The sequence below is a fragment of the Phyllopteryx taeniolatus genome, chromosome 8 (assembly GCF_024500385.1).
Source record: "Phyllopteryx taeniolatus isolate TA_2022b chromosome 8, UOR_Ptae_1.2, whole genome shotgun sequence".
Taxonomy (NCBI): Eukaryota; Metazoa; Chordata; class Actinopteri; order Syngnathiformes; family Syngnathidae; genus Phyllopteryx; species Phyllopteryx taeniolatus.
This window is the reverse complement of record NC_084509.1, coordinates 29,867,404-29,889,383: the sequence shown is the minus strand read 5'-3', so window position 1 is coordinate 29,889,383 and position 21,980 is coordinate 29,867,404. Positions and strand designations below refer to the sequence as shown.

The 21,980-nt window shown below is 42.6% G+C and overlaps 1 protein-coding gene across 6 annotated transcripts in view; it reads right to left on the bottom strand.

Moving 5' to 3' along the window:
* Nucleotides 1-8,560: 8,560 nt before the first annotated feature.
* appbp2 (amyloid beta precursor protein (cytoplasmic tail) binding protein 2) overlaps nucleotides 8,561-21,980 on the bottom strand; it is a 75,116-nt gene continuing 61,696 nt past the window's right edge. For 5 of the 6 annotated variants that reach the window (XM_061781233.1, XM_061781234.1, XM_061781237.1 and 2 more), the window contains exons 11-13: nucleotides 21,552-21,742; nucleotides 15,761-15,926; nucleotides 8,561-12,904 (exon numbers count right to left, since the gene is read on the bottom strand). In XM_061781233.1, coding sequence (XP_061637217.1) covers nucleotides 12,627-12,904; nucleotides 15,761-15,926; nucleotides 21,552-21,742 — 635 coding nt within the window. In that variant the 3' untranslated portion in view covers nucleotides 8,561-12,626. Of the gene's footprint in view, nucleotides 12,905-15,760; nucleotides 15,927-15,976; nucleotides 20,164-21,551; nucleotides 21,743-21,980 lie in introns of those variants that run through there. The other variant, XM_061781238.1, reaches the window with a different exon arrangement.

Here is a 21,980-nt window from a genome sequence, read left to right as displayed (position 1 = left end):
TAAACACCATGTGAACACTCGAAAACTACTTTGCGCCACACTCAAATAGTAAAACGCCAAGCCATCGACGCCACTAAGTCAATTATCCATTTAGACGTCGAGTAAAGTTCAAACTTTGCTCAACAAAATGGCGACCACGTCGCAGCAGAGTCATATTCGAGCGACACTCCCGCCACGAGGACGGCAATTGTGCATTAAAACACCGCTAAAACACAATGTAAACACTCGAAAACTGCTTTGCGCCACACACGAAAATGGTAAAACGCCAAGCCATCGACGCCTCGAAGTCAATTATTCATTTGGGCGTCGAGTAAAGCTCAAACTTCGCTCAACAAAATGGCAACCACGTCGCAGCAGCGGCGACGTCATATTCAAGCGACACTCAAGCCACGAGGACGACGGAAATTGTGCATTAAAACACTGCTAAAACACCACGGAAACACTCGAAAACTCCTTTGCGCCACACACGCCAAGTGTAAAACGCCAAGCCAGCGACGCCACGATGTCCGTTATTCATTTGGCCATCTAGTCAAGTTCAAACTTTGCTGAACAAAATGGCGACCACGCCACAGAAGCGGCGACGTCATATTCAAGCGACATCCTCGCCACGAGGACGACGGCAATTGTATGTTACAACACCGCTAAAACACTCGAAAATGCCTTCACACCACTCACGCAATGTGTAAAAACCTAAGCCAGCGAAGCCACGAAGCATATTATGCATCTGGCCGTCGAGTAAAGTTCAAACCTTACGCTACAAAATGGCGACCCTGCATGTTCTCTCAGCTGTATAAGCACAAGTTAACGCATGTCAAATCACTCACAAGACGCTTTCACACTCTGAGTGCGTGCCCGAGTCAAGCATGTCAAAAACACGCTCAATAAGTCAAGACACAGCAAAAACAACGTTAATTGCTAGAGAGCATGAAGCAGCGTTCTTACCTTGGCTGGAACAGATGAAGGAGACATTAACGTCACTCTCCTCAGCCGGTTAAGCGATCCAAACCGGAAATAGATGTTTTGCATTAACCAATCAGATGTTTTGCATTAACCAATCAGCTTAGTTTGCGTACATTTTGGCGCCAAATGCGACCAATCAGATGACCAAGTCCTAATTTCCTAGAACTGTCCATTTCTCGTGCTTGATTCAAGTCATTCACGTGATGCCGAAGTCTGCTGTACTAGTACTAGGAGGAAAGGTTGTCGAATATGTTTCATTTGCATCAGTTATTTTTGAAATAACTGAATGGTTCAGGGTCACTACACACAATGGAAGTCTTTCATTCGAATGTTATATTTTCAAAGAAATTTAGAAAACAAATATTCCCCAAATAGTTTGGATTATGCAGCTTTTGCCATAAATGTAGTACGATTTTTACATAGTTGTTTAATTACTTTGCATTGATTCTCATGAGGCCAGTTCAGTTCCCCAAACCAACACGAAGTAGAAACTGTAAATCCATTGACAACTAAGCAAGTTACAGCTAAATTTCGGCCTTCTATTTTGAAATTTGGGGAAGGGGAGTTGTTCACAGTTTAATTTGAATGAGCTGAACAGAAATAGGAACGGTACAAATCCATTGACATACGTTACAGCAAAATTTGGAATTTCAGGCTTTTATTTACAAATTCCATCAAATTTCGGGAAGGGGAGTTCACAGCTTGGTTTGAGTGAGCTCAACACGTACAAGTACGAACAGTGCAAATCCACTGCAAATTAAGTTATGGCAAAAATACGAATTTCAGGCTTTTATTTTGAAATTGTCAAATTTGAGGAAGGGGAGTTGGTCACAGCTTGGTTTTAATGAGCTCACATAAGTAGGAACAGTGCAAATCCACTGAAAATAAAAAAGTTAGCTAAATTTGTAATTTCGGGCTTTTATTTTGAAATTTCGGGAAGCAGAGTTGTTCACAGGTTGGTTTGAATGAGCTGAACACTTACAAGTTTGGAAAGTGCAAATGGACATTCTTTATAATTTTAAAACAGGCCAAGTAAACAGCAGGTATAAAAAGGAATAACCTTTTCACTGACTCAGTTTGGTTTGGGAGTTAGTACATTAAACATCGCCGATTTGTGCATTGAATTTGGTGTGCCAAGACCTGAGAGGGAAAATGTTGAGGCACAAATAAAATTACATAGAGACTCTTTACAGTTAATTGGAAATTAAAAATTAAGAATTGAAGACAGTAAACATACGACAGTTCAAACATTGCTCAAAATGGCAACCGCGTTGACATCATATACAAGCGACACTCCCGCCACGAGAACGACGGCAATTGTGCATTACAACGCCGCTAAAACAACAACACTCAAACTGCTTCGCGCCACACGCAAAGTGTAAAACGCCAAGCCAGCGACGCCATGTCGTCCATTATTCATTTGGCCGTCGAGTAAAGTTCAAACTTTGCTCAACAAAATGGCGACCACGTCGCAGCAGCGGCGACGTCATATTCAAGCGACACTCCCGCCACGAGGACGACGGTAATTGTGCATTACAACACCGCTAAAACACCACGTAAACACTCAAACTACTTCGCGCCACACACGCAAAGTGTAAAACGCCAAGCCAGCGACGCCATGTCGTCCATTATTCATTTGGCCGTCGAGTAAAGTTCAAACTTTGCTCAACAAAATGGCGACCACGTCGCAGCAGCGGCGACGTCATATTCAAGCGACACACCCGCCACGAGGACGACGGTAATTGTGCATTACAACACCGCTAAAACCACGAAAACGCTCGAGACTCATTCGCGCCACTCGCGCAAAGTGTAAAACCCCAAGCCAGCGACGCCACGAAGCCAATTATGCATTCGGGCGTCGAACAAAGTTCAAACTTTGCTAAACAATGACGAACGCGGAGCTGCCGCCGCGGTGACGTCATGTTTAAGCGAGAGTCCCGCCAGGAGGACGACGGCAATTGTACATTAAAACACCGCTAAAAAACAAAAAATGCATTCACCCCACTCACGCAAAGTATAAAAACACAAGCCAGCGACGCCACTAAGCCAATTATGCATCTGGGCGTCGAATAAAGTTCAAACCTTACGCTACAAAACGACGACCCCGCATGTTCACTCAGCTGTATAAGGACAAATTAACGCATGTCAAATCACTCACAAGACGCTATCACACTCCGAGTGCGTGCCGAGTTAAACATGTAAAAAACACGCTCAATACAATACAAAGTCAATACAAAGCAAAAACAACATTCATTGCTAGAGAGCGTGAAGCAGCGTGCTTACCTTGGCTGGAACAAATGAAGACGAAAGTAACGGCACTGGCCTCACCCGTTTAAGCGATCCAAACCGGAACTAGATGTTTTGCATTAACCAATCATAGATGTGTTGCATTACCCAATCAGTTTTGTCTGCGTACCTTTTGGCGCCAAATGCGACCAATCAGATGACCAAGTCCTAATTATGTCCGAGAACTGTCCATTTCTCGTGCTTGATTCAAGTCATTCACGTGACGCCGAAATCTGCTGTACTAGTACTAGGAGGAAAGGTTGTCGAATATGTTTCATTTGCATCACAGTTTTTATTTTTGAAATAACTCAATGGTTCAGGGTCACTACACACAATGGAAGTCTTTCATTCGAATGTTATATTTTCTAAGAAATTTAGAAAACAAATATTCCTCAAAAACTTTGGATTCTGCAGCTTTTGCCATAAATGTAGGACGATTTTTACATAGTTGTTTAATTAGTTTACATTGATTCTCATGAGGCCACAATTGGGGTATAAGTGCATTACTTTTCTATTTACAAGTGGAGGTATTTTTCACTTTATTTGCACAATGCACCACAACAATCACTTAGTTTTCCAATACGGTTTATTCCTTACTGGATGGATTCACAAACAACATACAGAACACACTGAGGCATTTGACACGCACGCCTGTCATGCAATAGTCCAGCTGAAAGCAGAGTTGTATTGGGAAAACAGGCAGAGTCAGTTTATGACAGAACACCTTTATAGCTCCTCACTCTAAACATTTCATTAATCAACAATTAAGAGAAATGACAACTTCATATTGTGTCAGCTTTGTTGGTCACAATGTATGTAGGGAGAAGCTGCGGCAAGCATTTTCATACAAACCGAACAAACTTACATGCAGGTATTAATAAAACTTACTTTTAAGTCAGACACGTTGGAAGCAGCAGCAGACGCAGACGCACATTTATCACACCATCAAGTCATTTTAATTTCCAAAGCTTATCTTTGTTACATGACGAAACAACTGGCAACAAGCACACACTCGTGCAAACACCCAGCATTGCGGAATCATTGTTAACCCCATTAAATTACATTCAAACAATCATTGATAAAATTAAATATACATGAGCTTTCTTTTTAAAACCCATATACACATTTCATTCATATGTTCAGAACAAGTTGATGATACAATTTCAAAAAGTTACACATTGTACACAAACATTTTATCTTCATCAATAAGTGGTTCATGAGTGGACTTAAGCTTTGGCTTTAAGCTTCAAATGGATAACGTGGTTACCATGGTAACACGTTGGCACAGCGCATCAGTGGACGCAGGAGCAGGAACGCCAAAGCCATGGATCACATCGATGGGCGTGCATTATTACATTACATATTTAATACTTCACCACAAATAAAAATTCATATTCTTCACCTAATTTGTCGTAAACGCGTGTACGCGCACATTTCCCCCATCAAGGAGTCTGTAAAGTGGGAGCCCAGACACAGTAAACCTGAAATGAACGCCACATTGCAAACACCACTGGAGTGTGTCGCTCTACTTGGCACACCACCACAAAAGCCATGAAGGCAAAAAGGCAGCAGCGCACACTGGATGCAGAAACAGCACCCGACTACAGTGGAGCTTGGCAATGCTCGACCGTGAGCGGAAACGAGCATGTTCCTGCACGCGCTATCATTTAGTATGCCCCTCACAGCAAGCATCAGCTTAGACTAAACATGCTTATGCAAACTACAAATTTCCCCATTTGGCCAACTTGATTTCTTCATTGATCCTATCGTGTTTATGAACGCACGGGGGGGATGGTTGGGGGCACCTGGGGGATTGTACAGCAAACCCACGAGAGCAAGACGATAAGAACAATTGGGAACTACTGGCAAAGCAAACATTCACATTGGTGCATTACATCTCGAGTCAGCTGATCATGAACCACCCCCGTGACCTCTTTAGTTGAGGTCACGACAAGCCAAACAAAGTCAAAACCGCTTGAGCACCTTGCATGTGCACATCATTATCAGTATTATTATCAGTAGTATTATTAACAGCTCAACACACAAATACATTGAATGTTTTTCTTTTCTGTTCAACGTCCAAGATTTCTGCACATCGGCTTCTGGTGCCATTGAAGGTTGCGTGATGTAGAAACAAGGTGTCCCCGAAAAGTCTCATTTCAGTCTGAAGGCGGTTTCCATCGTGTCGTTTCTAAAAGATGTTCCGTACTCTGCTGCATGCAAGCAACGTGTAGACACTGTTTATGACAAAAGTGACAGAATTATAGGCTCTTTCATTAGCACATCAGGCCAGTGGAGGAGCAATGCAAATGACCCCGCTTCCTAAAAAAAAAAAGCACAGTAAGGAAACGCAAAACAGCTAATACTTGCCGCCTACGCCGCAGTCAGGACAGCGGGTGCCGGCAGATAAGAGGACGGCATCTCCTCACTCGCGGCGGTCAAGGTTAGGGGCCGGAAAAGATCATCAGTTGCCTGGCGATTCTGCTTCAGGAGTCGTACACTTGACATCCCGTGTTCCTAAAGCGACACGACCGCCAGCGATTACAAACTCCAAATGCGCGCTCATACAAAAACCACGCTGTATCCTATAGGTTGGATATCATTGGCGTTGGGTGGAATACTTGCATGTCCAAAACCATTACTTTTCAGGAAAACAAAATAACTACGTCTTTATTAACGCTGCATCATCAAAGAGCAAGCAATTTACAACGCTAAGTCATTTGGAAGAATAACAGTCCCACGTGTGGACTGAACAACAGTATCAATTGGTGAAAAAATAGGACATTGAACAGATTTGGGTAAGTCACTGATGGTGTAGTGGTACACTCACCTGACTTTGGTGCGGGCAGCGTGGGTTCAGTTCCCACTCAGTGACAGTGTGAATGTGAATGTGAGTGCGAATGGTTGTCCCTGTCTATATGTGCCCTGTGACTGACTGGCGACCAGTTCAGGGCGTAGTCCGCCTTTCACCCAAAATCAGCTGGGATAGGCTCCGGCGTAGCGCCCCGCGACCTTTACCGGGATAAGCGGTGTTGGAAATGGATGGATAGATGGACCAAATTTGGCCCGATGCCCACACTATGTACTCTATATACACGTGTGCACAAAAATGATTCACAAAAGTTCTTCTAAAAACAGTACATCTTTAACATCCGGCCACAACTTTAGGAACAATTATCATGTATAAAATACTTTTTGGATTGAAAATGTCAGAGAGCTATTCATTTTTTTCAAAAATCACTACGCATGCTACTTTGTGTTGAAAACAATCGGAGCTGGCACGCTGACATCTAATTATGTTAATGTCGCAACCTACATCGGCAGTGTGCAAGCAGGCATGTTCTCAGGACAAAGGCTATTTCGGTGGGTGAGGCTCTCAAAAGGGAAAGGAGAATACATTTTTGGACAATATGGAAAGGGGGGAAAAGGAATGCTGTGTGAAAGCAGCTTCAAGTAGCTGGCCATGCAGCTGCAAATCTTACCTCAACAGGCCACGAGAGGGAAGCAAAGTAACCTGCTCAAAACAACAGTCCAAATTCCGATTTGTCTGCTAGATGACTTTGGGTGTGTTTTATCGGCTGTTCCAACCTGAGAGCGAGCGGTTTGACTTCTGCTCGTGGAGCTTTTCCTTCTCCCTCTTCACCTTGGGCATGATCTTAAGCTTTATGCTGCTTTGACTACTGGGACGCACACACAATCACGTGTGGCACAACGCACACAAGCACTTTGCACATATTATTCTTTTAAAAGCTCTTTTTAAACATAAGACAAAAAACAGTGGGTATAAAAGGGAAGAACGTTTTTACTGACTCAGTTTGGTTTGGATAGTAAACATCGCCTAATTGTGGATTGTATTTTTTGAATTTGGTGTGCTCCTTAGAGCCGAAACGTTGTCGAGGCATACCGTTTGGTCGACAAAAAAAGTTTTTGGGGGGATTTTATTTATTTATTTATTTTTTTTGTGGGTTTTGGTTGTTATGATTAGAAATATATTACAAATTCATACACATTAATACATAGCACATCTAAAATAAACAATTACATAAATAATAAAGGCAACTCTATACAATTGTTGTAAAATTAAAAAAGAAAATTAAAACACAGATGACTGGGGGAGAGTGGAAAGTGGTCCACTATGACCGGCGGGGACAGCAGGCACGCCGCCAGGAATGGGGAAATGGAGACGGCGCAGGGGGATGGACCGTGCATCTTCCCCCCGATCCCGGAAGGGGAATTATTTCCCCTATTCTGGGAGAGGGAGGGTTCGGTTCCCGTCACCTAATAGAACATTGATTAATTATATAGCAAAGGCGACAGGAAAATCAGTAACTAAATGACAAAGACAGAAAACTAAGAAACATAACAACAAAAATTACAAAACTAAAAGTATAAAAAAAATCAAAATTACACAAATTTACAACAAAATGATGGATGAGGGATGGACAGTGGCCCGGTATGGTCGCTGTGGCCAAAATAGAAATCAGACAGGGGTTGGAATCAAGGTGGAGGGAAATTCCAAGGGTGGAAGGCCAGTGCACCTCCCTTGCGCTCCGGCGGTCGGCCGGAGGCTTTTAACCATCGGGGTGGAAGGGTTCAGCCTCACTTTCCTAACCCCCCTCCACATACACACATAAAAAGCAAATTCACCTCCTTAACGGCGGTTTGAATGATTAATAATTAATCATCATTTTTTACCGTAGCTGTATGCACTAAAATTGAAATAGGTAGGCTGTTCCACAGTTTTAAATTGTGTCATTTTTTTTTTCCAGTAGAGGTATGTCATTTAGAATATTTAACTCTGTGTCATGAACGGAACAGAGGATAGGACCCAAAAATGCACGACTCCAAAACAAATGGGACAGTTTCAAAAAGAGAGGTTCCATATACGGGCAGAGGTCGGTACACAGGCGGCAATCCAAAAAAGGCGACAGTATCCAAAAACGTGAGGCAAGAAGGCGAGGTCGATAATCGGAACAGGGTCAAGTCTTACTGTGAGTCGGCGACATGGAAACAAGGAATGCTGGAACGCGACGACAAAGTACAACGAACTGGCGACAGGTGGTGAAGATGCTCTCAGGAGCAGGTGTGTGTGAAACAGGGGGAAGACAAAAACCGGAACACACACCCATGACACTGAGTTTTGCTGAGATATTACATCTACTTGTCTTTCTTTTAAAACAAAAAAAAAAAAAACATCTGAATGATTCCCAAGATTTTTGGGAGAATATTCTATGCACTGACGAGAAGAAAGCTGAACCTTTTGGAAGGTGTGAGTCAATTCAACAATTGAAATTCAACAAAACTGTTCAACAGATATAGGCAAACATGATTTTGCTTTAATGAGAAATTTGACAGGACACAGTTGAGAAGAAAGGCTGTTTGTGTGTTGACTGGCAAGCAATCCAGTGTACCCCTCCTCTTGCCCCAAATCTACTAGGAGGTCTACTCACCCATGACCCTGAACAAAATTAACAGGTAGAAAATTGACAGACAGGGGCGCACACGCACACACACACACACAAACTCCCCAGGGTCGTTCTCTTGAAGGCATTAGTATTTATTTAGCACTTTTAAGAATAGTTCTGTAAAGACTGACAACAGCAAACTCGTGAAAGCTGGCACTGATCAATGAACATGTCAGCGTCCAGAATTCTGCATATCCTGATCCACAGATAGTTTAAACTCAAACCAAAATATTGATGTGTTTCACAGCGTTATCATGAGACTGTACATGTAGCATCTTCCTACTTTTTAAGACGTGTTCCTTTGGAATGAATGCATCCGCTAACAAAAGATCTTCATTTACAGTACATTTCTTAATTTTTGAAATTGATTGATTTTATGGGCCTGGCTGGGGAAACAACAGAGTTGCCTGTGTATGTGTATGTGTTTGTGTGTGTAACAATATACTAAATGGCTCATCCACATTTTAGAAGTTCTTCATATATTGTGGAGAAGGGAAAAAAAAAAAGTCCATCTCGTGTGTGCAAAAGTGTGGGTTGAAACCAGGGTTTGACTTTTATCGTGAGGACACAAACACATACTGTAAGACTATCTCTGCAAAAAAAATATGACGGCGCGGTACTCAAAACATAACACAAGAGATTCATCCAGCTAAAACTTTTGTTTTACTGCAAATAGAATGGACCAAAGTGACATTAGGCTTCAGTCACGGTCCTTTGAGCTCATAATGTTCAAGTCAGATGTAAAAAAAACAAATGAATAAACAAGAAGTCTCTCAGTCTCTTAAAACCGTTGTCCCCAACCACCGGTCCGCGGACCGGTACCGGGCCGTGAGGCATTTGTTACCGGGCCGCAGAGAAACTATGACCAATTTATATCATTTCTGTTGTATTGCAATTCACGTGTCAATGTGTTTTATTTTGAAAATTTAACGGATCTTCTCCACCGCACCAGCTGCGCGTCTCAGACTGCACAGAACGCTTCCGTTTCCGGTCTCAGCCGGCTCCAACGCTTCTGTTTCCGGTACGAGCGGGCTGACTAACGGCGGGAGAGCTCAAAGAATGAAATCATTTCATAAACTAATTCAGTTCATTACGTTTACTGAAAAGATTTGTTCTTTTGAACGAAACATTTGCGAATGAAACAACACTATATCAGGAGTCCTACTTAAAATAGGGTTTATCGCAACAGTTAACTCTCACACACCAAGTCCGCTCTGATACAGATACAGTCGTAGGTTGCTGCTCGACACAGGCAGAACTACTTTTACGGAGTTCAAAGTCTACTCTTATTATTATTATTATGATCGAGGAGCTAGGGAACTGCAGTCTGGTCTGGCTGCCGACAGTAATTCTGACCCCCACTCCTGCATCGCACCCACAGTGGACGCACCACAAAGGACAAAGCGCAAACGTGTGTGTGTGTATATATTATATATATTATATATATATATGCGTGTGTTTATTCACGCCACCACAGCCGGTCCGTGAGAAAAATGCTGCCTCCTAACCGGTCCACAGTGCAAAGAAGGTTGGGGAACACAGTCTTAAAAGACAAACTAAGAATCTATGTAATGATGTAATGTAATTGGTAGCTTTAAAATTCAGTGCTGCCAATGTTGTAATCCACAAGTTGCGGTTTTACATGAGAAAATGCAATACTTTCAATAAAATAATACATTTTGACCATTCATAAAATTCCTCCACACATTGATGAACTGACTGCAATTACGGGAGCTCAGGTATGTTTCGTGGAGGCTTGGCTCCCAGGTAACTCCAACCCTGGTTGAAACTAATCTTGTAAGACTGTGGCATTACTGTATGAGAGTACAGGCATATTTATCTTCCAAATGGACATCCACTTGGCACAATTTTGAACTGATATGACTGTGAATGGGATCAACACAATCAGTTTAAGGTTTAATGTGCAGAAAGTGAGAAGGTGCATGCTAATAAGACATGTTGTCCACCATCAAGATGAGATGCAGTAAACATGTGGACAGAATTTTTGGTATCCTTCTGTTAATGAAAAAAAAATTCACAGTGGTCACATAACTTAAACCTGACAAAAATAATAATAAATACAAAATAATGAAAATTAACCAATCCAAATCAGACATTACTTTTGAATTGTAGTTCAACAGAATTTCAAAAAACAAACTCATGAAACAGGCCTGGACAAAAATTATGATACCCCTACAAAAGATTGAAAATCATTTGACCACAGGGACATGTTCAAACAAGGCGTGTCCTCTAATTAGCATCACAGGTGTCTTCAAACTTGTAATCAGTCCGTCGGCCTATTTAAAGGGTGACGAGTAATCAATGTGCTGTTCGCTGATGTGGTTTGAACCACAAACATGGACCAGAGAAATCGAAGGAGAGTTTTCTCAGGAGACCAGAAAGAAAATTATAGACAAGCACGTTCAAGGTAAAGGCTATAAGACCATCTCCAAGCAGCTTGATGTTCCTGTGACTACAGTTGCACATATCATTCAGAAATGTAAGATCCACAGGACTGTGGGCCAACCTCCCCGGACGTGGCTGCATGAAGAAAATTAATAACAAATTGAAGAGACGGATAATACGAATGGTAACAAAAGAGCCCAGAACAAGCTCCAAAGAAATTATGGGTGAACTCCAAGGTCAAGTTACATCACTGTCAGATCACACCATCCATGTGTCCTTTAAGCCAAAGTGGACTCGATGGGAGACAACCAAGGAGGACACCACTGTTGAAAATAAATCATAAAAAAGCAAGACTGATATTTGCCAAACTGCTTGTTGTCAAGCCACAAAGCTTTTGGGAGAATGTCCTCGGGACAGGTGAGACAAAAAAAAACCTTTTGGCAAGGCACATCAGCTCTATCTACAGTGGGTACGGAAAGTATTCAAACCCCCTTCCATTTTTCACTCTTTGTTAATTGCAACCATTTGCTAAAATCATTTAAGTTCATTTTTTTCCTCAATGTACACCAATGCAGCACACCATATTGACAGAAATTGGACAGAAAGTGCCCTTCTATGAGATTGAAGTCTTATTTAACATGTAGAAGGAGCTGACACATTCTGAATGGAGAAAGCACCCTTCAAACCTGCGACAACTGGAGCAGTTTGCTCATGAAGAGTAAGACAAAATACCTGCAAGTCGAATTGAAAGTTTCAAAAATCATTTGATGATTGATTCCCTTAAAAGTTGTGCAATAAAATATTAAGGTTTACCATAATTTGTTTTTAAATTATTTTGTTGAACCACAATTCAAAAGCAATGTCTGATTTTCATTGGTTAATGTTCACAATTTTTTAAATGTATTATTACTTTTGCCAGATTCAAGTTATGTGAACACTGTGGGTTTTTCTTTCAATAACAGAGGGCTGCCAACAATTTTGTCCAAGTGCATAGCTGCTAATTTGAATGAAAGTGACATTTCTTCTTAAGAGAAGACTACAAAAACAGCACTGGAAGCATTTATTGATAAAAGTACATATTCACAGCATTGGCTGGATGTCAATCAAGCATATTGTAGACTACACTTCAGCACCATTTACTTGTGTTTTGATTGGCCCTTACAGATGTGACAAACCTGGTTTTGGAAACTAAAATCCATTTTCTCAACAGTTTCCATCCACGCTTTCTGAGAACAATTCATTCAGGGTTCTGAGGGTATTTTACTCAATCTGCTCTGTGAGGTTAAGATGCAAAAAGATTCAGACTACAGGTGGATTTTGATGGTTGCATTGAGATGTTTCTCCTCTCCATCCCATGAATCTATTTATTGTCTGTTCATGTGCAGGCAACTGCAGTGACATAACCATCAGAATGAATAACAGTTGAATAACGCTTGCGACCAAGCAGTCACATAAATCACAATTTTGTGTTCTCACTGATCGTAATCCCATGCGTGTTTTGATCTCCTACTATGTCACCCAAGGAAAGGCTGGATTTGGTGTTTGGTTGGGTAAGCTTTGAACAAACAAGAACGCATGAACCACTTCCTGGGTCAGTAGGGGCGTAGTGTTGACATCCTCGAGGGCATCTGCCACAGCAAATTGTCGGTCCCTCAGGCGATTCCAGTTGGATAGTATATTGTGGTATTCAAATACCTTCTCAAAGTTACCCACAGAGTTGTAGAGTTTGATCAGGCCCCTGTAATCGTACTCCAACCCACTGTATCCCTCTCCAAACAGCTTCTTTCCTATAAGAACAAAGTGAAGTATGACATGATGTTTTTGCGATCACTACACATTGTCATTGGAGTATTAGGATTTGAAAGGATTTATTAAACTTCTTATTCTGAAGCCAAATAAAGGCAATATACAGTGGGTACGGAAAGTATTCAGAAACCCTTAAAAATGTCACTCTTTGTTATATTGCAGCCATTTGCTAAAATTATTTAAGTTCATTTTTTCCTCATTAAAGTACACATAGCACCTCATACTAACAGAAAAAAAACGGTAATTGTTGAAATGTTTGCAGAGTTATTAAAAAGGAAAAACTGAAATATCACACAGCCATAAGTATTCAGACCCTCTGCTCAGTATTGAGTAGAAGCCCCCTTTTGAGCCAATACAGCCATGAGTCTTTTTGGCAATGATGCAACAAGTTTTTCACAACTGGATTTGGGGATCCTTTGCCATTCCTCCTTGCAGATCCTCTCCAGTTCTGTCAGGTTGGATGGTGAACGTTGGTGGACAGCCATTTTCAGGTCTCTCCAGAGATGCTCAATTGGGTTTAAGTCAGGGCTCTGGCTGGGCCATTCAAGAACAGTCACAGAGTTGTTCTGTAGCCACTCCTTTGTTATTTTAGCAGTGTGCTTAGGGTGATTGTCTTGTTGGAAGGTGAACCTTCGGCCCAGTCTGAGGTCCTGAGCACTCTGGAGAAGGTTTTCGTCCAGGATATCCCCGTACTTGGCCACATTCATCTTTCCTTCGATTGAAAGGTGATGAGCGGTGCCTGGTTTTCTCCACACATACCGCTTAGAATTAAGGCCAAAAGTTCTATCTTGGTCTCATCAGACCAGATAATCTTATTTCTCATCATCTTGGAGTCTTTCAGGTTTTTTTTTTTTTTTTTTTAGCTAACTCCATGTGGGCTTTCATATGTCTTACAGAGGAGAGGCTTCCGTCGGGCCACTGCCTAGGGTTGGGACCCTAAAGCCCTGCTGCAGTGATGGTTGACTTTCTAGAACTTTCTCCCATCTCCCAACTGGATCTTTGGAGCTCAGCCACAGTTATTTTTGGGTTCTTCTTTACCTCTCTAACGAAGGCTCTTCTCCCCCGATTGCTCAGTTTGGCCACACGGCCAGATCCAAGAAGGGTTCTGGTCGTCCCAAACGTCTTCCATTTAAGGAATATGGAGGAGACTGTGCTCTTAGGAACCTTGCCAACACACCACCAGGTGGTGATCAGTTGACAGCTCTGCCCCTCTCTTCACCCCAGTGTCGAAGACATGCGGCCACAAGTCCAATGACACGACCAAGTCGATCATCGAACTGCGGCCTCAGGTGTCCTGGTGCCAAGTGCACATATGGACACCCTTTTGCTTGAACATGGTGTTTTCATGGACAATCCGTGATATAGCAGAGAAGGGCAATAACAGAACACCCCTCAGGTTCTGATCATGGGCGTTCCTCCTAATCACGCCCTTCCAGGTCTCACTGTCATTGCCCACATGAGCACTGAAGACCCCCAGCAGTACGATGGGACTTGCACCCCCTCCAAGGACTCCTAAAAGGGTGGGTATTCTGAACCGCTGCATAGGCAAACAACAGTCATGCCCCGTCCCCCCACCCGAAGGCAGGCTACCCTCTCATCCACCAGGGTGAATCCCAATGTACAGGGTCCGAGCCGGAGGGCAATAAGTATACCCACACTTACTCGGCACCTCTCACCGTGAGCAACTCCAGAGTGGAGGAGAGTCCAACCCCTCTCAAGAGGACTGGTACCAGAGACCAAGCTGTGCTTGGAAGCGAGCCCGACGATATTGAGTCGGAACAAACGCGCACACACGCACGCACACGCGCGCACACACGCACGCGCACACACACACAAAATCTTTTGAAAAATTTTTTCGTCTGCCTGCCCCCCTGTGTCGCAACCGATGTGGTGTGCGGGGCAATTCGTCGGTCACGTGATGCAATGCGGGCGTTGTCAGCCGTGCAACCGCGGTGGTATAAAGAGGCCTTTACAGCTGTCCTTTGGACACATTCTCCCACTTGAGCTGTGGATTTCTCAGTCTAGCCATAGCAAGCATGGGCCTCTTGGCTGCTTCTCTTGCTCACTCTGTCAGTTTGGGTGGATGGCATGTCTTGGTAGGTTTGCAGTTTGGTGTCACCAAATCATAGCATACCCCTTATTGCTGAGAAAGCCCATGAGACTCCTACCGTTTGTTAGAAGGTATGTTGCAGAGCAATCTTTGCTAACAGACTTTGTTGAGAAAATGATATGGGGTGGCACTTGCCAAGGTGGAGATGCACATTTCTGAACTTCTCTCTGTAGAGGTCCCTCTCCCCTGTCTTGCCATCTCAAGCCAAACAGCCTGGGTTCTATTTGAGGTTTCTTCCTTTGAGGGAGTTTGTCATTGCCTCCATCGCCAAGTGCTTGCCCATGTGGGTCTCAGTTGGATTTCTTGTAAGTGCCTTGAGATAACTTATGTTGTAAATATAATCGCAAAAGGAAAAGTCACATTGAGTTGCAGTAAATATTTAAATGAAACAGTAAAAGTTAAATTGTTTGTTTTTTGAGTAAAATTAATCTTTTGTTGGTTTTGATCTTTGAACACAGTGATTTTGTGTTCAACTAGTGCAATGGTTCATTTTGTGCACTCATAAAATATACACCTATGTTTTGACTTGGAATTTTTTTTCTTACATTTTTCCAATTACAAAATATTTGGTGAATGCATGCATCAAACTTGGCGGATTCAATACTTCCGACAAGGTTAAAAAACAATGCACTATACTTTCTTTACCTTACGTAATGACACATGGCTTGTATGCTTGTTATAAATCTGAAAAAAAAGTATCTTAAAAAAACGACACAAATTGACTGACCGATAGAAATGGAGCGCAGGTAGAGCCTCTCTGCATCTTCATAGGCGTTCATGTCGTAGTTGTAAAGGGAGGCGAGGTGACCCACAGATAGTGCCACCTCATAGTCCTCATGGCCCAAAAGCTGCTCCTTAATCTGGATGGCTTTGATGTGCATCTCCTCTGCTTCCTAGTAAAAGTCAAAGTAAAAACAGCATATTGAGATGAAGGAAAATGATACATTTTATTCAACTAAAATGACAATAAATTGACCAGAAACATTTTTTTTTTTAGATCTATATATTTATTTAAATTTGTATGACTATCCACAGATGGGTAAAGACGAAACCTTTGAAAAACCACTGTTACTGTCATTTAAATGTTAATTTCTTGTTATGCTCATTCATATGCACATTGTTAAATACAAATTGAGATGTCACACGAATGTAACTTTTACCATTAGGGAACTACAGCCCTTGTATGCTAAAGTACCTGAATGACCTTGAGTGCAGTCACTCCACTTTTAATTGCTGCTTTTTTGGGGGGTCTTGCAGCCTTCTGTTTTTTTTTTTTGTCTTCAGTAATTACTGAGTGTACTCTTTTGGCTTGAGGCAAGGCAACTGACTTGGCCACTAAAGGGCTCCTATTTTAGCAAAACAACCTTTTCTAGTATTTGGGATATTGGCTCTATTGTGCCTCAGTAAACAGGTGAAACATGAATTAAAATCTTCCACGCATTCCCAACTTACAGACGTTTTTCTACCGAGAGACCGGAAATCAGGTCATTTGAATTTCTGGAGCTTATCTACGTCACGTGCGACGATCTCCGCCTACGTCTCCACCCCCGAGCCAGCGTTGCCAACATAACAAATATGTGTGCTGTCACAAGTAATGGGGGTTGGCTCTTCTACACAGAGCCAACCAATCAAAGGAAACGGGGTGGTCTTAGCCAAAAATGGACAAAGCAGAGACAAAACTGGGTCAAACAGAAGAAGCTGTCAGAGGGGACATTTCTGGACACTAGTATAACAAAACCAAGGTATTTTTTAAAATGACATTGACACTTTTATACTAAGTCCATGTTATAGAGTCACTCTATAGAAGTCTAAATAGCCAAAATATGGGACCTTTAAAGAGCATTCCATTTCTATCCCCAAAATGCTGAGTTTACTTTGTAGCATGTTTCGGTCTCCTCTCTGAAGCAGCAATCACATCGGTTTTGTACAACCCCAATTCCAATGAAGTTGGGACGTTGTGTTAAACATAAATAAAAACAGAATATAATGATTTGCAAATCATGTTCAACCTATATTTAATAGAATACACTACAAAGACAAGATAGTTAATGTTCAAACTGATAAACTTGATTGTTTTTACCAAATAATCATTAACTTAGAATTTTATGGCTGCAACACGTTCCAAAAAAGCTGGGACAGGGTCATGTTTCCCACAGTGTTACATCACCTTTTCTTTTAACAACATTCAATTAACGTTTGGGAACTGAGGACACTAATTGTTGAAGCTTTGTAGGTGGAATTCTTTCCCATTCTTGCTTGATGTACAGCTCCGTTGTCGTATTTTACGCTTCATAATGCGACGCACATTTTCAATGGCAGGCAGGCCAGTCTGGTACCCGTACTCTTTTACTACGAAGCCATGCTGTTGTAACACGTGCAGAATGAGGTTTGGCATTGTCTTGGTGAAATAAGCAGGGGCGTCCATGAAAAAGACGTTGCTTGGATGGCGGCATATGTTTCTCCAAAACCTGTATGTATCTTTCAGCATTAATGGTGCTGATGTGTAACTTACCCATGCCAATGGCACTAACACAGCCCCATACCTTCACAGATGCTGGCTTTTGACATTTGCGTCCATAGCAGTCCGGATAGTTCTTTTCCTCTTTGGCCCGGAGGACACGACGTCCACAATTTCCAAAAACAATTTGAAATTTGGACTAGTCGGACAACAGAACACTTTTCCACTTTGCATCAGTCCATCTTAGATGAGCTCGGGCCCAGAGAAGCCGGTGGCGTTTCTGTGTGTTGCTGATAAATGGCTTTTGCCTTGCATAGTAGAGTTTCAAGTTGCACTTACGGCTGTAGCGCCGAACTGTATTGACTGACATTGGTTTTCTTAAGTGTTCCTGAGCCCGCGTGGTGATATCCTTTAACATATTGATGTCGGTTTTTCATGCAGTGCCGCCTGAGGGATCGAAGGTCACGGGCATTCAATGTTGGTTTTCGGCCTTGCCGCTTCCATGCAGTGATTTCTCCAGATTCTCTGAACCTTTTGATGATATTATGGACCGTAGATGATGAATTCCCTCAATTCCTTGCAATTGCACGTTGAGGAACATTGTCCTTAAACTGTTCGACTAATTTTTCACGCACTTGTTCACAAAGACGTGAACCTCCACCCATCTTTGCTTGTGAATGATTGAGCAATTCAGGGAAGCTCCTTTTCTACCCAATCATGGCACCCACCTGTTCCCAATTAGCCTGTTCACCTGTTTATTAAAAATTACTTTGTAGTTTTTTTTTCATGGCCTAAAATACCAAGTGCAGTACAAGGTTATGGTAAATAACTATATAAACAGCTTGAAAATCTTTCACATTTTATCCAAACTTACCACGCTGGTGTGCTTGGTTATGGAGACATTGTTGACATACAGTACTCATCATAGACAAGTTGGGTTCATGAGCCGCGAGGAATTTGTGTGCTTCCTAGTTCAAAATCCATTCCCAAAGGCGAACGCATGACAAATAAACTGCTACTGTATCAGAAATAGCATGTTCCAGAATCCAGAGACTTGTATTTGTATTCCTCAAAGTTAACATTGCCTCCATGCCGCTCTCTGTCTCTGTGCTGCGAGTCTATGTACAAAAGACAGTAGATATATCCATCATGACATGGCCGCCACGTCAATGTCCCACATTCAACATGGCCGCCACGTAGGAATTTTAGAATTTTATCTATTTTACCCCACCTTGAGCTGTCACCTTATTGTGGTGGGGGGGGGTTGTGTGTCCCAATGATCCTAGTATTTGTGTCCCAATGATCCTTTATTTGCCAAGTATGTCAAAAACACACAAGGAATTTGTCTCCAGTTGTTGGAGCCGCTCTAGTACGACAACAGACAGTCAATTGACAGAAAATACTTTTGAGACATAAAGACATAAAAAACACAGTCACTGAGCAATAAAGGTTTGCCAGTAATGTGGTAATGCCGGTACAATTTTTTTATTTTTATTTTTTGACAATTGTGCAAAAAGATGACCTCTAGCAATTAGAGCAGTTTAAAGTGAATAATAGTGCGATAATTTGGGACAATGTCAATTGTGCAAATGGTGGAAGTCTTTTCAGCAGTTTTGACTGTCCGTTGCAGTCAGAGTTTGTCCTTTTTTGTAGCAGCACCAAACCAGACTGTGATGGAAGAACACAGGACTGATTTGATGACTGCTGTGTAGAACTGCCTCAACAGCTCCTGTGGCAGGCCATGCTTCCTCAGAAGCCGCAGGAAGTACATCCTCTGCTGGGCCTTTTTGAGGATGGAGTTGATGTTGATCTCCCACATCAGGTCCTGAGAGGCTGTAATTCCCAGGAACTTGAAGGTCTTGACGGTTGACGTAGGGCAGTTGCGTGAGGGGCAGCTGTGGCGAAGGATGCCTCCTGAAGTCCACGATCATCTCGACAGTCTTAAGCGTGTTCAAGGTTCAGGTTGTGTCGGCCGCAACACAGCTCCAGCCGCTCCAATTCCTGTCGATACGCAGACTTGTCACCGTCTTTGATGAGGCCGATGACTGTGGTGTCGTCTACAAACTTGTTGTTAAAGTCCCCGAAAAATAATGAAGGGAGAGTGTGGGTGTTTTTTTTCCAATTTCGTTTACTTGTTCAGCGAGTGTTAGCAGTGCAGCATTTATATTAGCTTGATAAGGAATGTAAACATCGGCGAGAATGAAAGATGCGAACTCACGCGGCGAATAGAATGGCTTACAGTTCAAAAACAGCGTCTCCAAGTCCGGGCTGCAGTGTGTGCTGAGCTCCGTGACGTCGGTACACCATTTTCCGTTGCTATAGAACCATATCCTGCCACCTTTTGTTTCCCCAGATTAGTCCGTGACGTGGTCTGCCCCGTGAAGTTGGAAGCCCTGAAGCATTACGGCGCCATCAGGGACGCGTTCGCAAAGCCATGTCTCCGTAAAGCTGGGGCGGCGGAACGTCCAAAGTCTTTACTGGTTATTGTCAGAAGATGAAGCTCGTCCATTTTGGGAGTGTAGATTCGCAAGCTGGATCGACGGGAACGCCAATCTGTATCCTCTCTTGTAGAGCTTCACTTGGATGCCGGCACGCTTCCCCCTTCGTCATCTTCGCCTCCATGCGCCATTGAACGCAACCGCCCCTCCGTTGAGTAACTTGGAGAAAAAAAACTGAGCGGATTTGCGAAAGTTGGTGAAAGACACAAAAACATAAGACAATACTAGAGAGCACGTAAAGAGCATGTTATTTTTTACTTAATTTATCCCGTTCAGCTGCTTGGTCAAACAGAACGGAGGGAGGATCTGAATCCCTATTATGCTGGAACAGTTTTACTGTGCAACAGTGAACGTTTTTTATACTGCCACTGTCGTTATGATGGATATTTACTGAGAATCTTAGTCGGACAGAAAAAGGTTTTAAAGGGGAGTGACCGACACACTAAAGATACATTTCTGGGTTTTAAGCAAGAGAGACACAACCGGCCGCTGCAACACTGACAGCCATATAAATACAGTAGAAAGGACAGAACAATACTTACCTAAATGTATAATTTAATATGCAACTGTGGCTGAAATAGCGAAGCTTGAATTCTCTCTCGCCAAACGTATGTGAGCGCTACGTACCTCTCCAGTTACTTTCAAGTGAATGGGAGTGAACTCAGCCTTTCATATTATCCCCACTCTTCTCTTTGAATTACACACACACCCTTTCTCTGTAGCTATCCTGTTCTTCCTTAACTAGAAATAATCTTTTTATGGTTTAATACAGGCGGCACGGTGGCCGACCGGCTAGAGCGTCTGCCTCACAGCTCTGTGGTCCGGGGTTCAATCCTCAGCCCCGCCTGTGTGGAGTTTGCATGTTCTCCCCGTGCCTGTGTGGGTTTTCTCCGGGCACTCCGCTTTCTTCCCACATCCCAAAGACATGCGCGGTAGGTTAATTGATGACTCGAAATTGCCCGTAGGTGTGAATGTGAGTGTGAATGGTTGTTTGTTTATAGGTGACCTCCGATTGGCTGGCAACCAGTTCAGGGTGTACCCCGCCTCCTGCCCGATGATAGCTGGGATAGGCTCCAGCACTCCCGCGACCCTTGGGAGGATAAGCGGCTCAGAAAATGGATGGACGGATGGTTTAATACATGTGATGAAGTACAATATATTGTATGTGAAGCCTCAAAAGCCTACAGATGCTCGCCGTTCAGGGCTGGTGTGAGTTGCCAACTGTCTTTTTTTGCAATGGTCCCGTCCAATGGGGTTTGACCACATCGCACGGTGTGTGGCGGACTTCATTGTGAATGGTTGCTGTCTACAGGTGCCTTGCAATTGGCCGGTGACCATGCAGTCCAGTGTAAAGCACCTCTCGCCCAAAGTTAGCTGGGATAGATTCCAGCTCACCTGCAAACCTAATGAGGTTAAGCTCTATCGGAAATGGATGGAGGTTATATGTATTTACTTTTTAAATATCAGAAAAAGCTGGTATTTAGTTGTATGTTCACTGTTCATGTGATATGATTGGATTATGTTAACAGAATCTGTGTAAAAGAAAAAGAAAATCATCAAACCTTAAACTTTCGCATGGACTGATAGAGTCGTCCTAGGTTGCCATAATGTTTGGCTGTCTGGACGTTGAACTCTCCGAAGGCCTTCTTTGCCAGCTGCAATGAGGACAAGTGCAGATCATGAGCCTCCTGCAGTAGGCGCTCTTCTGTCTCCTTATTGTGGCAATCAATAGCAATTTCCTCCAAGATCAGGGCTAATGTAAAAAAGCAAAAAACATTGTAAACAAATACATTTCTCAGAAAAATGATCAGTAAGGTCATGTACCTTACTAATAATTTTTCTGTTCATTCAGTGGTGACATGGTTAAATTTGATGTCTCCTTTGTTCAACATATGACGATTAATGACTAACTTTTCCATATTTTAAGTGTATCTTAATGACAGACCAACGCAAAGTAGAGCATAGTTGTGACGTGGAAAGAAAATGGGCAT